At 35.7% G+C, this 12,174-nt stretch overlaps 1 protein-coding gene across 1 annotated transcript; it reads left to right on the top strand.

Moving 5' to 3' along the window:
• Positions 1 to 8,894: 8,894 nt before the first annotated feature.
• On the top strand, positions 8,895 to 11,351 carry LOC135636702 (F-box/kelch-repeat protein SKIP11-like). Its single transcript, XM_065148618.1, has 2 exons — positions 8,895 to 9,077; positions 9,681 to 11,351. Exon 2 carries the CDS (start codon positions 9,709 to 9,711, stop codon positions 11,002 to 11,004), a length of 1,296 nt encoding a protein of 431 aa, XP_065004690.1. The 5' UTR covers positions 8,895 to 9,077; positions 9,681 to 9,708; the 3' UTR covers positions 11,005 to 11,351.
• The last annotated feature ends 823 nt before the right edge of the window (positions 11,352 to 12,174 follow it).

The following is a 12,174-nucleotide window of genomic DNA, read 5'->3' as shown; positions in this document are numbered from 1 at the left end:
ATGATGAAACCTTATATTCTACCTCTGTTGTAAAAAGAGAGATTAATTATTATTTATTACATGTGATACAAACAGAACTATATATAAAAAAAGAGAGATTAATTGTTATTTCTTACATAGCATGAGATACAAATAGAACTATATAAAAAAGATATAGCTAGAAATAGAACTATAATTATCTAAATCACCTCCCACATAAATATTTACATAACTATATAATATGTACGCCTTTCTTATTAAATAATTCTAAATTAATGGTATAATTTATATATTTTAAAAAATACTACGACAAGATATAACTTGCTTGAAGATTAGATAAAATGACCTACAAAACTAATTAAAATAGTAATATTAAGCAAATAAGACTAAGTACATGAAAATATGAAGAGGATTAGAAATAACCTTGTCATTATTATAACTTAGCTTTATATTTGCATCAAGTGGAGTAGAAATAAATATATGTTCTTACTTTTATTAAATTCAAACTATTTTAATAATTTTCTTAGTTGTTTGAGAAATAAATATATGTTCTTTTATATTAATCACCTCTGCACTATAAAAAATATTAAGCTCCCCTAAGACTTTCATTTCAAACTATAAAAGAACAATAACATAAAGACTTCTATATTTTTTAATAAATAAGTTAGGATTTAAATTAAAAAAAATAACCATAGAAATACAAGTATTAAATAGTTTTTTCAAGTCTTCGAGCTTGCTTTAACCCATAGAGGGTCTTCTTGAGCTTGCAAACATAATTTAGTTTAAAAATAAAAGAATACCTTAGTAGTTTTTATCAATTTCATCGTATAAGAAGAGATTCTTCATGTCAAGTTGTCAAACTACTTTTAATTTAAGATTAGCTGCTAGAGCAATCACTATCATGATAGATGTCATCTTGATCATAGGACCAAATGTTTCCTCATAATCTTCTTCATATTTTTTTAGAAAACCCTATTATAACAAGTCTTGTCATGTAGCGATCTATACTTATATTTGACTTACGTTTTATCTTATAAACTAATTTACAAATAGTTAGATTTATATTTGTAGGCTTTGGAATAAGATCCTAAGTTTCATTTTTATGAAGAGCCTTCATTTTATCATTCATGATACCATCCCACTCTTTAATACTTTGGTCTTATCAAAACAAGTAATCTTAAAATCATTTGTTTAGAAAAGAAACAATGATATATGCTTATATTGTTTTCAACTCTAAATATGTTATTATGATAATTATTCTTTTTTATCTTTTTATTCTTAGATTTTTTTCTTTATGAACATTGTTACTCTTCTTATCATTTTACTCCATCATTCATGATGAAAAAATAATAGTATTAAATACAGATAAAGAAAAAATAAGTTAAAATCCATAGAAGCATCCGATGACAAAGAAAACTCAACCATAAGTTTTGAACATGGTTATGATTGATATTTTTGAAAAGAACTATTTACGAAGGATAATAAGAAAAAATTTCATCAAACACAATATCCCACGATGCCATATATCTATGTATTTGTAGATCTACATATTTTTAAAATTTTTCTTTCATCATAACTAATAAAGATGCAATCTTACCATTAAACTTGTTTCTTTTTTAGTCTAATATATAAATATAACACAGTGAATCAAATACTCTAAAATATTTAATATTTAATTTCTCATCAAACATTAGTTTGTATGGAGACTTTAAATTGATTAGACTAAGAGAAGTTATTAATAATATAAGTTGTATATATTATATTTTCTGTCAATGAGTTTTTGAGTAAATCTTTACATTATATTATACTTACAAGTATGTCGAATCTTCCGTTCTGTTAGAAGTAAGTTTTCACATGTGAGTTTCCTTTTTGTTGCTATGCTTTTCGTAAATAAACTCCCTACCATTATCAATGCGTAATCTTTTTTTTTTAAGAATATTTTCAACAGTTAACTTGAACTCTTAAAATTTTAATTTTTTTTAAATTTTTTCTTCACAATATAGATCTAAGTAAATCTTATAAAATTATTAATAAAGATAAGCATATAATGAGAAGATGAATAAAATGAAATTTGAGTTACGCCCATTAGATTATTATAAATAAGCTTCAAAGAAAATTTATATATTGAAAATAATCGATCAAAAGTTGCAAGTGCTTCACTATATTGACAACTTTCATAAACTTTATTATTACTAAAAGTAATAATAAAGTGGTCAGGTTCGACCACATGTGATTAAGAGATTGAGTTTAATCAGGACACATATTAACTCAATCATGAGTCATCTAGGTTCGATACTGATTTGGCTACGGGACTTAGCTGGACAATTCCAGATTAATCCACCTAGATACCATGCAGACTCACATAGAGTATGCCGTGTCAACAGCCATGCCGATGTGGCAGTAAGCATTGCTGATATGGCAACAAACCAACTATAGTGATAATGAAATGTCCTGACGTGGCAGTAGGCATCATTGACATAGCAGATCGGTGACTACTTGCTACTCTTCGCTGATGTAACATAGACTGCTGGGGTGGTATTTGCGATGTGGCAGATCGGTGTGCACAGCAATGCAGTCTTCTGTCTCAGCAGCATCACTGACTGTACGCAGCTGGTGGTGACGTGGCAGTGCTTACATAGTAGTAAGCCACGTCAATTTATCATGATGTGGCAACTTTGCTGATGTGGAAAGTGGCAAGGCAGATGTGAGCTGCAATAGTCTTCGGTGTCAGCAGGCATCGTTGACTGTGCACAGCCGATGATGACGTGACAGTGCTGACATGGCAGATGTGGACTGCAATGCAGTCTGCTACATCAGCAGAGACAGCTGATAGGATACAAACTGATACTGATGTGGCATAAGTTAACGCTGACGTGTCAGTAATCAGCGCCGCTGATGCAGACAGGTGCTGATGTGGAATCTGATTTATCACAGATCAGACTGGTAGATTGCCATACGGTCTGCTGTGCAGCAGTCATGCTGAGTTGACACAGGCAAGTGCTGCCATGGCAGAAGTCACCGCTGATGTGGTCTAATCGGCGCTGACACGACAAGTGACATGGATCGCTGACATGGCAGTGGATCCGAATTTCACAATAAATTCCTTCGAAAATATTCCTCATATAGTAACGTTAAGATCAAATAAAATAACTGATTAAAGAGTTTAATTCGAATAAAAACCATGGACTAGATCATGGTGTGAAATCGAGATCGGATATGACGCTAACCTCGATCTTGTCAGCGATGTCCCTCCTCCGTCTTCCTCAATCTATAAAGCTTGATTTGAACAGGAAACATGGGCTAGATTGAGACGCCAACCTAATGCTTTGGGACGATGTCCCTCTCCGATGAAACTCTCGACGAAGCGTAGGGTCGGTTCCATCCGCTCTCGCACAATCTTCTCCATCCTATCAAATCACTTGCCGTTGATGACAAATCTCAACAAAAGGTCTAAAGTTCCCTTCCAACCAAAGACATGCTTCGGACTGTTTGCAGCTGAAGATGCAGTGCAGCAAAAGATGTGGAGGATCGATTCATGATGGGTCGAGCCATCCATGTATGTGGGAGTGCATGTGAGAATCCCATCTCAGTTGAATCCATGTACGATAGTAAAAGATGTGCTTACTGTTTCCCTTGTTTCAGCCCATTCTCAGCTACTGAGGATTGGAATGAAGATTACAATCACTGTCTTGTTTTTAGGAGCTTTTCTTGAGATCAGAACAGCAGTAGTCGTCTTCTAAGTTGCTAACAGAGAATGCATGTGAGTGGTGAAAATAGAAGTGGTAGATGCTGTGATTGGAAGACAATGCCTACCCTCTTGTTGCCATCGAAGACCACTGTCTTGTCTTCCTTCCTCTCACATGGGGCGTGCAGATGCTGCCAACACCTCAGTTTAACTCATCCAATGTGATGAATTATAATTCATATACTAATGGAAACTTCACAGTGATCGTTACATCCTCTGTCTTCCCCCGCATCTTTAATGGCCTTCACCCTCAAAACCTAGTGGTCTTAATAATGCTGATTCTAAAAACGAATGAATGATTGATCCATCCTCGATCCTTGCACACTAGTGAGAGACCGACACCCTATTATCGATCATCTTTATCTTGATCTCCCATCAATGATAAGACATGTTTGATAAGTTCCAAAGCTAATGTTGGGTTTGGTATTTACCCCGAGATCACAAACTAGGCGCTGTGAAGCCTTTGCATGCTTCACTCAGGTGAAGGCTTTGCCACAAGCAAAGGAGAATGTGATGTGTGCTTGCATCATATTCTCCTTCTCCAATTCTTTTCTGATGCTGTTTAATTCTTGCTACCTCACTGGTGCTAAAAACCAAGCAATTATTTCCCTTGGAAGGATTACTTCGAACAGTTTTTGTTGCTAAAGATATGCTGGCATCATGGTTTTAGTCCAAAGGAAGCTGAACTGCACTCTTGATCTGTTCAGTCTCAAGCCTTCTTGTCATGATAAAGACAACAGTCTCAACAAGGCATTCTGTTCATCATTCAAATGCTCTACTGCTTTGCAAGTGAATAATTATTGACATTTGCTTTCCTACAAGTGTAGGTTAGGCAGGAACATAAGTAGCCCTATTTTGAAAATGGCATAGACTACTTGATTTGCAAGAAGGAGATGCTGCAGAACTCAATCAAGTGTCTCTTATGAAAAAGCTTAAAACAAGAGACAAAAATGGATTGAAGTATAAGTTGGGATGTGTATCAAGTTTTACTTGAGACTTGCCTTCTTCCATGATGTCATGAACAGAGAGTTCAATCTTTTGTGTTCTGGGAGAAGCATTTATTCAAATCATGATCTTTAACTTTGAGGAGTGTTTTATCAGCTGAGATAACTATAACTGCTACATGAAATTTGATTGCTTAATCATAACTGAGTCCTAATAGAACACTCAAAGCAACAACAACAACAAAAAAACCAGAATATTTGCACTTTGGATTGCCAAACTTTAGACATTGATGAACTCTGAATAGTCTCAGCTGCAGTAAAATGGAGATTGATTCCTGAATATTGTAGAAGCAACACTCAGTTTTAATATGCCCCAATGTTCCCTAAGACTTTCTCTAATCTCTGACAACAGACACCAATCTGCTCCAACATATCTGAAAAAATCTTTCTGATGAACATAAGTAGAATGATTTGATGAAGAAGCAGATAACATTTTTTTTCCTTATATTTAATTTGGCATATGAACATGACTAGATGATGACCTTATAATTTTATCAACATTCTTCGATAAGTTCTCCACTCTAACATCATCTTTTTATCTTCTTACAGCTTTCTTTGATCAGGCAGCACAAGAAGCCATTAGGATAAGCATTTTTCCTAGCTAGCCATCATCATCATCACAAGCTAAAATACAAATCTGCAAACGAAGATTGGTTAATTGCTGTTTAAAGAGTCAACAAAGATACACATTGTCATCTTGCAGCAAAAATTTCCACAAAGCCGTCCAATCCATCATCTGAAGCAGGTGTTAATTTGCCTACTAGCTTCGACAGGGAAAGGTAGAACAAACCGTACCAGCAAGATCGGGAACATTATGAACAATCAACAGAATAAAACACCAAAACAAATACAAATTCAGAAGTAATGGATACAATTCGACACAGTAGAAATTAAATTCTTCAATAATAAGATTTCATTATAATCCCAAACGAAATCCACATTAAAACTCTGTCTTTTCCTGAATTCAATTTGCTTATTCTTGAAGCAATCCTGACAACCTTGGTAGTCTCATCAACGCATGCTTCTCTACCTTCCACAGTTCGCTCCCATGGTATCTTGCTTGACCAGCTCTTGTAGGTCCTTTTGGCTGCGACCAAGATAGATTTGCTCTGCTCGCTTTAGGTCATGTCATATGCTGTAGATAAGCATGCGTGAACTATCAGATTACCTTCTTCTTTTTCAGTTCCGGCAGTAGAAACTTTCGCATGATGGGCGGAAGTTTTGGCTTTTGGGACTCTTCCCGGCGGTGCTATCTTTTATTGATCCACTTTGGTTTCTGTGAACTCCAAATGTTGGAGTTGTCTTCTACTTCAACAACTGCGGCGTTTAAGGCTCTTCTTCCATCCATGTGTTCAACACCCGTTAAACTTCATGTCGTTTTAGGACAATGGCTCACGTCTCCACATTCAACTAAAGACAGAGAGAACGCTCTGTAATCCTTGACCCTTAGCTGCAAAGTTTGCTTGAAGAAGTCATCATTAGTACTATTATTGATGAGAATTAGGATACAGACAGGAAGAGATAAGATTTATATAATGCACCAACTAAATTTGATTGAATCTCATCTTATATCATGCAAATTTTCTTTTTCACAAAGCAAAATAACTACATTAATTCAAATATCTGATATAACATTTTCCTTGTTCCTCAGAATTGAAATATGCCTCCAAAGAAAGCTACATCTACTATTTTTGGAATACTCTCCCACCCATTTAGCACTCTTTTATTGCCTTATATATATATATATATATATATATATATATATATGAAAAATTATAATAATTTTAAAATGGCAGGAGGATATATATCTATAACTCGAAACCTAATTTCCTATTAATTGAAGAAGCAAATACCTAAAAATAATTTGGCAATGAGAATATCAATGTCGAATTCGGTTAACTATCTTAGCACATCTATCTATTTTTCTAACTCATCTAAAACATGATTAAAGAGTATGATTTTTTTTAAATTTTAGATGGGAAATAAATGTTTTTTTGAGTGAGAATGAAATTAATAAGTATGATTGAGAGGAGAAGATATTTATGCACTAAGAGATTTTTTTTTTGTTTGTTCTTTGTGTCAGTGTATACTCTTGATAAAATCATAGTCATTGTAGACAAGCATGCAGCTTAGTGGGGGCATGCCATATACTAGCAATTAATTAGCCATTAGATGATGAAGACATTGAACCCTTTAAATCTCTTGAATTAAGATGTATATTTATTTATATTTGTCCATGATGATCATATATTGAGCTAATACAATCCTACTGCGAGAATTGAAGTCTTAACCCTCTTACCTCACCTCAAAGTCAAGAATTGATCTCTGAATGTTCTTTGAATATTATTCTATAAATTTTCTTGAAGAAATTTTTACATCATGCATCATATCAATCAATTCCTTTCTTGGGATTGGACATTTCACCATCCAATCCTATATAAACAACAAGTGTTGTCACACTCACTCAATGGAAGGCTTTGGATTCAACCCATCATGGACTAAGTGGTGTTGTCAAGACAGCTCAAGGAGACCATCTCATTGGTTTGGGTCCACCGAGCCCTCAAAAAATAGAAGAACACCTACCGATCTTTGAGCATTTGATGATAGTTTGTGTACTGAAATGAAGTAAAATAATCCAATTTGATGCCTCTAATATTGAGAAAAGGTAGAGAAGACGAACGTAAAGGGCTGTGAGAGAGTTTTCTTTCTCTTTGGAGGAGACGTATTTTATAGCGTAAAGACCGACTCAATTAATATACAATGATCTAAGAAAATATTTTCCATACCAATTTAGTGATGTAACAATCAAGTTAAACTATATATATTAGAATCCTTTTAATATAGATCCATAATGATTCGCACTTCACGTATCACAATATAATTGTGTAGCATAATTCCTCATGTCATTTGTCCTATGTTATAGAGCCATATATTTCATATTTCTTTAAGAAATATTGTCTATTTTTTAAGGTCAGTTTGTCTTTTTTATATTCAATTCATCTTTAGGTATGTAATATGTTATTTTTTATATTTAATTTGGACCTAATTTATAAAATACCTCTCAAATAATTTTAGAGTTTCCCCATCCGTAAAACTCATATTTTGAGGGTGTATTTATAATTTTAATATTTACATGGATATTTTTAAACATAGTTAAATTTATGAGATTTTTATTGAGAATCTTGTTTTGCTATTTACATCCTTCTAAAATGGACATATATGAACCATAAAAGATGCATATTTCGAGACACATACACGTCTTACTCATCCTTCGAATCAGCTCACCTGATGAGATTCGATCGATAGGTGACAAACGTGCCTTTTGTAGGGGTTGACGGAGATCGATTTAGGGTTACCTCTATGTCGGGTCATCGACGATGTGACAAAGTGATGTCAAACAATGAAGTGGCATTGAGCGATATCGAGCGGTGACAAATGGTGTTTCTATCCATGTGTGTTAGATCGTTGAGTTGCATCTATCTAGTGGCCACTCATATCGAGTCAATGAATGATGTTGTCGGTATTGTCATTGTCACCTTTAAGTAATATTCTTCAAACAACACTAGATAATGTCGAGCAATGAGGAGGCATCAAGCGATGTTGGTCGGTCATACGAAACAAAAGGTAAGATTAGTAATTAAGATGTTATAAATAATAAAATGGCTTATTTTATATATATATATATATATATATATATATATATATAGGGTAGGAAACAAAATGGCTTCTAAATTTATTCATAATTATTTTCTATTGGTTAACTGTGACATCTCAGGGCATGCGCGAGTCACGTTTTCGATACGCTGTCCCAACCACGCACCAACTTCGAAATCTTTTTATTCTTTTCAACTTATTTTCTCAAGAATTACCGGAAAAATGTATATTCTCACAAATAAAGAAGTGAAAAAACAAGAAGAAAGAATTAAACTTTGGAATAAGAAATTTAAAGAAACTGAGAATTTAGTAGACAAAGTAATTAAGAAAGGAGTAAGGAAGAAATTATTAAGAGTTAAAATGCCAGGTGAAGTAGAGGCCCAAAAAGGGGTCCCACTTCCCATCTTTGGAACAAAATCCATTCAATGGAATTATTAGTATATTATACCCATAATTAAAAAAAAGGGCGATTAATGACCTTAAATTTTGGTCTATAACGAAGCCTATAGGTGAAAGGGGAGATTGAGCGAGAAGTGGAAGAAGCGGAAGTCGAAGGGGAATAGGAAAATGGAGGGGATGTGGTAGGAAGAAGAAGAAGAAGACGAGAGAGAAGTTTATTTTCCGAAAAGGGCCTCTCCTTTCATCTATTTACTCGTCTTTCCGTTCCCTCGCCTCTTGATTCCCCAAACCGATCCGTGAGTTCCCTTCCTTCCTTCGATATCTCCATCTCCCTCGATCCTCTTTGCCTCTACCAAAAAAACCAAGTTTTTTTCTATTTGTTTTTGGATAAAGAAATACGAGGATACCAAAAATTGGGTTTTTCTTGTGTTTTTTCGATCTCAGGGCTGGGAATCCGAGTGAAGTTAGGATCTTTTAGCTAATTTCTTCGTTCCCGTCGGCTAATTTCTGTCATGAGTTTCGTTGTTCTGAGATTTTGGTCTCTGGGTTCTTTCCTTCTCTTTTCCTTTTGCGTATAGAGCCTTTGTGGAATCGCGCTGATTCTATCCAGGGTTCGCATTTTTTTCGCCTCTCAGATCGGTGATTCGCCGCTTCTGTTGGTGAGCATACTGGAACGCACAAAAAGATTGGATTTTTATGGTTTTTATTTTTTTTGGTTCTTATCCTTGTAACCGATCTATGCGCAAGTATTCTAGATCACTTAGCACAGGAGACTACACAAAATCTAATTTTTCCTATCTATTTCGTTCTTACTCTTTCTTTGTGGTCCAAGTCAAGTCAGATTATACTTCGGGGAGGACAGAAGGAGGTATTTCATGGCCACTAATTGAAAATTTCAGGCTTTGATTGGGTTTGAGCTTTGGAGTTATGTTGGACGGCCGCTCTTATTTGATATCGAGGTCGTTCAGAAGCTCCCGTGAACAAGAATCAAATTGGCATTGCATGGATTACTATTTCCATGAGTCCTCGGGCAACAAGAAACGTCGACTGGATGAGAAATTTGAAGAACGACAGCTAGAAGGTCAGGTTAAAATGAATAGATCACCACAGCAGCCTGAAACCCCTGATATCAAAGATATGGAGCTGCCTCTGGACGGTCCATATCACCACAGAAGCGATGGGAAGTATAGCGATTCAAACATTGTCAGCAGGCTTGGCCGGGAGCTGATAATTAGCTGCCTTCTTCACCTTTCTCGGTCAGATTATGGTGCTGTCGCATCACTCAATCGTATGTTCCGATCATTGATTCATAGCGGAGAGCTCTACCAACTACGTCGCAAGATGGATATCATTGAGCATTGGGTCTATTTCTCCTGCAGCATCCATGAATGGGATGCTTATGATCCATATCGTGAGCGCTGGATTACGGTTCCTAAGATGCCCCCTACCGAGAGCTTCATGTGCTCTGATAAGGAGTCCCTTGCAGTGGGCACTGAGCTCCTTGTTTTTGGTAAGGAGGTGAATTCCCATATTGTGCTGAGATATAGCATTTTGACTAACTCCTGGTCTCCTGGTGTGGTTATGAACTCACCTAGGTGCTTGTTTGGCTCTGCTAGCCTGGGAGTTAAAGCAATTATAGCTGGAGGAATCAATGCTCAGGGTGACATAGTAAGCACTGCAGAGATTTACAATTCCGAGACCCATACCTGGGAGACCTTACCTAGTATGAACCGAGCAAGAAAGATGTGCTCGGGGGTATTCATGGATGGGAAATTTTATGTCATTGGTGGAATGGCCAGTAACACAAAGGTCCTGACATGTGGGGAAGAGTATGATCTGGAGCGACGTTCTTGGAGGGTGATCCCTGACATGTCTTCAGGACTCAACGGTGCGAGTGGTGCACCTCCACTTGTAGCCGTGGTGAACAACGAGCTTTATGCAGCTCATTATGCTGATAAGGAGTTGAGGAAGTACAATAAAGTGAATAATACATGGGTCGGATTGGGAAGGTTGCCCGAAAGCTGTGTCTCAATGAATGGCTGGGGGCTTGCATTCCGTGCCTGTGGCGAACGACTAATAGTGATTGGTGGAACCAGAGATTCCTTTGGAGGAATGATTGAGCTCAACTCCTGGATTCCAAATGGGGAACCACCAGTATGGAACATGATTGCGAGCAAGCATTCGGGCAACTTTGTTTATAATTGTGCTGTGATGGGCTGCTGATTGATCCAATCTATTGAGACCTGTATTTTACTTTCCCTGGAGGGATTTACAAGTTCAGCTTGTTAGTGGGTGCAAAGTAATAATTCTGCCTAATGGGTGATAACTGGCTTTTCTGAAATTCCAATTGGACTGAAGACTCAGTATCTCTTGTCTGTGTAACTCCTGATCTTCATTATTTGTCTACTTTTCTCACCCTTTCATTTATTTCGCATTTGGAGGCCAATCAACAATTATACAGATATGGAATCATGCAGGATAAATTTTGTTAATAAGTTAAATCTTTGGAGTAATTTGAACTCTCGATGAATGGTAGGTTTATATGCATTGAAGGTATTGATTGCGGTTTAGTCTGTGCATTTTACACTTCCTGGTTTTGTTATATTGCATAAGATCTACAACATGGGTTGAACATCTCAATTTGCCTTCACAATCACCTGCACATATTTTATTTCTCTGGTTGGTTTAATTTTTAAACCGTGTAACCTAGTTTTAGCCATTGCATGTATTTTGTAAAATGTCATGCTATCACATGAAAATTATCATTTTCAAGTTGATAATGATTAGTAGACACAGCCAAAGAGAGGGGAATTATGATTTTAGTTGATAATGATTCTTAGTATATGTCATTGGCATAGCTAACCGAGAACATAACTAGTTAAATTATCATTTCTGTAAACTTATCAAGGAAAATTTTTGCTCTTTCTTTTGTTTGATTTGAAATATCATGGTCCATGAACATCTTTTTATTATTTGATGAATAATACAAAACTTCAAGATGCCACTTCTAGAATTTGCTACATGCCCAAAGGGTTTCCTTTTGTTCTATCATGCTTGCCTTATTGGATAAGTATTGGTTTGCTTAATTTTCATGTGTATAATGATATCTTGGGCTGTAGAGTCAACCTGAAGAGGATTAGGGAATTGCTCTGAATACATTGAAACAATGATCGAGCTTAGCTGCTATTACCCTGCTTTTGGTGTGTGTTTAGTTGTTACAAAATTGGCATTGATTTGTATTGCTACTCTTCATCAATGTGGATATGGTTGTTCTCCCGGTCGAGTGAATATACTTTGATGGTCTTTTATTGTGGTTAAACTTTCTGACCTGCGTGTTTTAAAGAAAAAATACCATAACTTTGTTTTTTGGATGTTTTAAATATTTTATCTTGC

The sequence above is a fragment of the Musa acuminata genome, chromosome BXJ3-4 (assembly GCF_036884655.1).
Source record: "Musa acuminata AAA Group cultivar baxijiao chromosome BXJ3-4, Cavendish_Baxijiao_AAA, whole genome shotgun sequence".
Taxonomy (NCBI): Eukaryota; Viridiplantae; Streptophyta; class Magnoliopsida; order Zingiberales; family Musaceae; genus Musa; species Musa acuminata.
The sequence above is the reverse complement of the archived record's forward strand: the minus strand, read 5'-3'. Positions and strand labels throughout refer to the sequence as shown.

Excerpts from the sequence above, each read along its gene's own strand:
- LOC135636702 (XM_065148618.1), top strand. The coding sequence starts at position 9,709 with ATGTTGGACGGCCGCTCTTATTTGATATCGAGGTCGTTCAGAAGCTCC.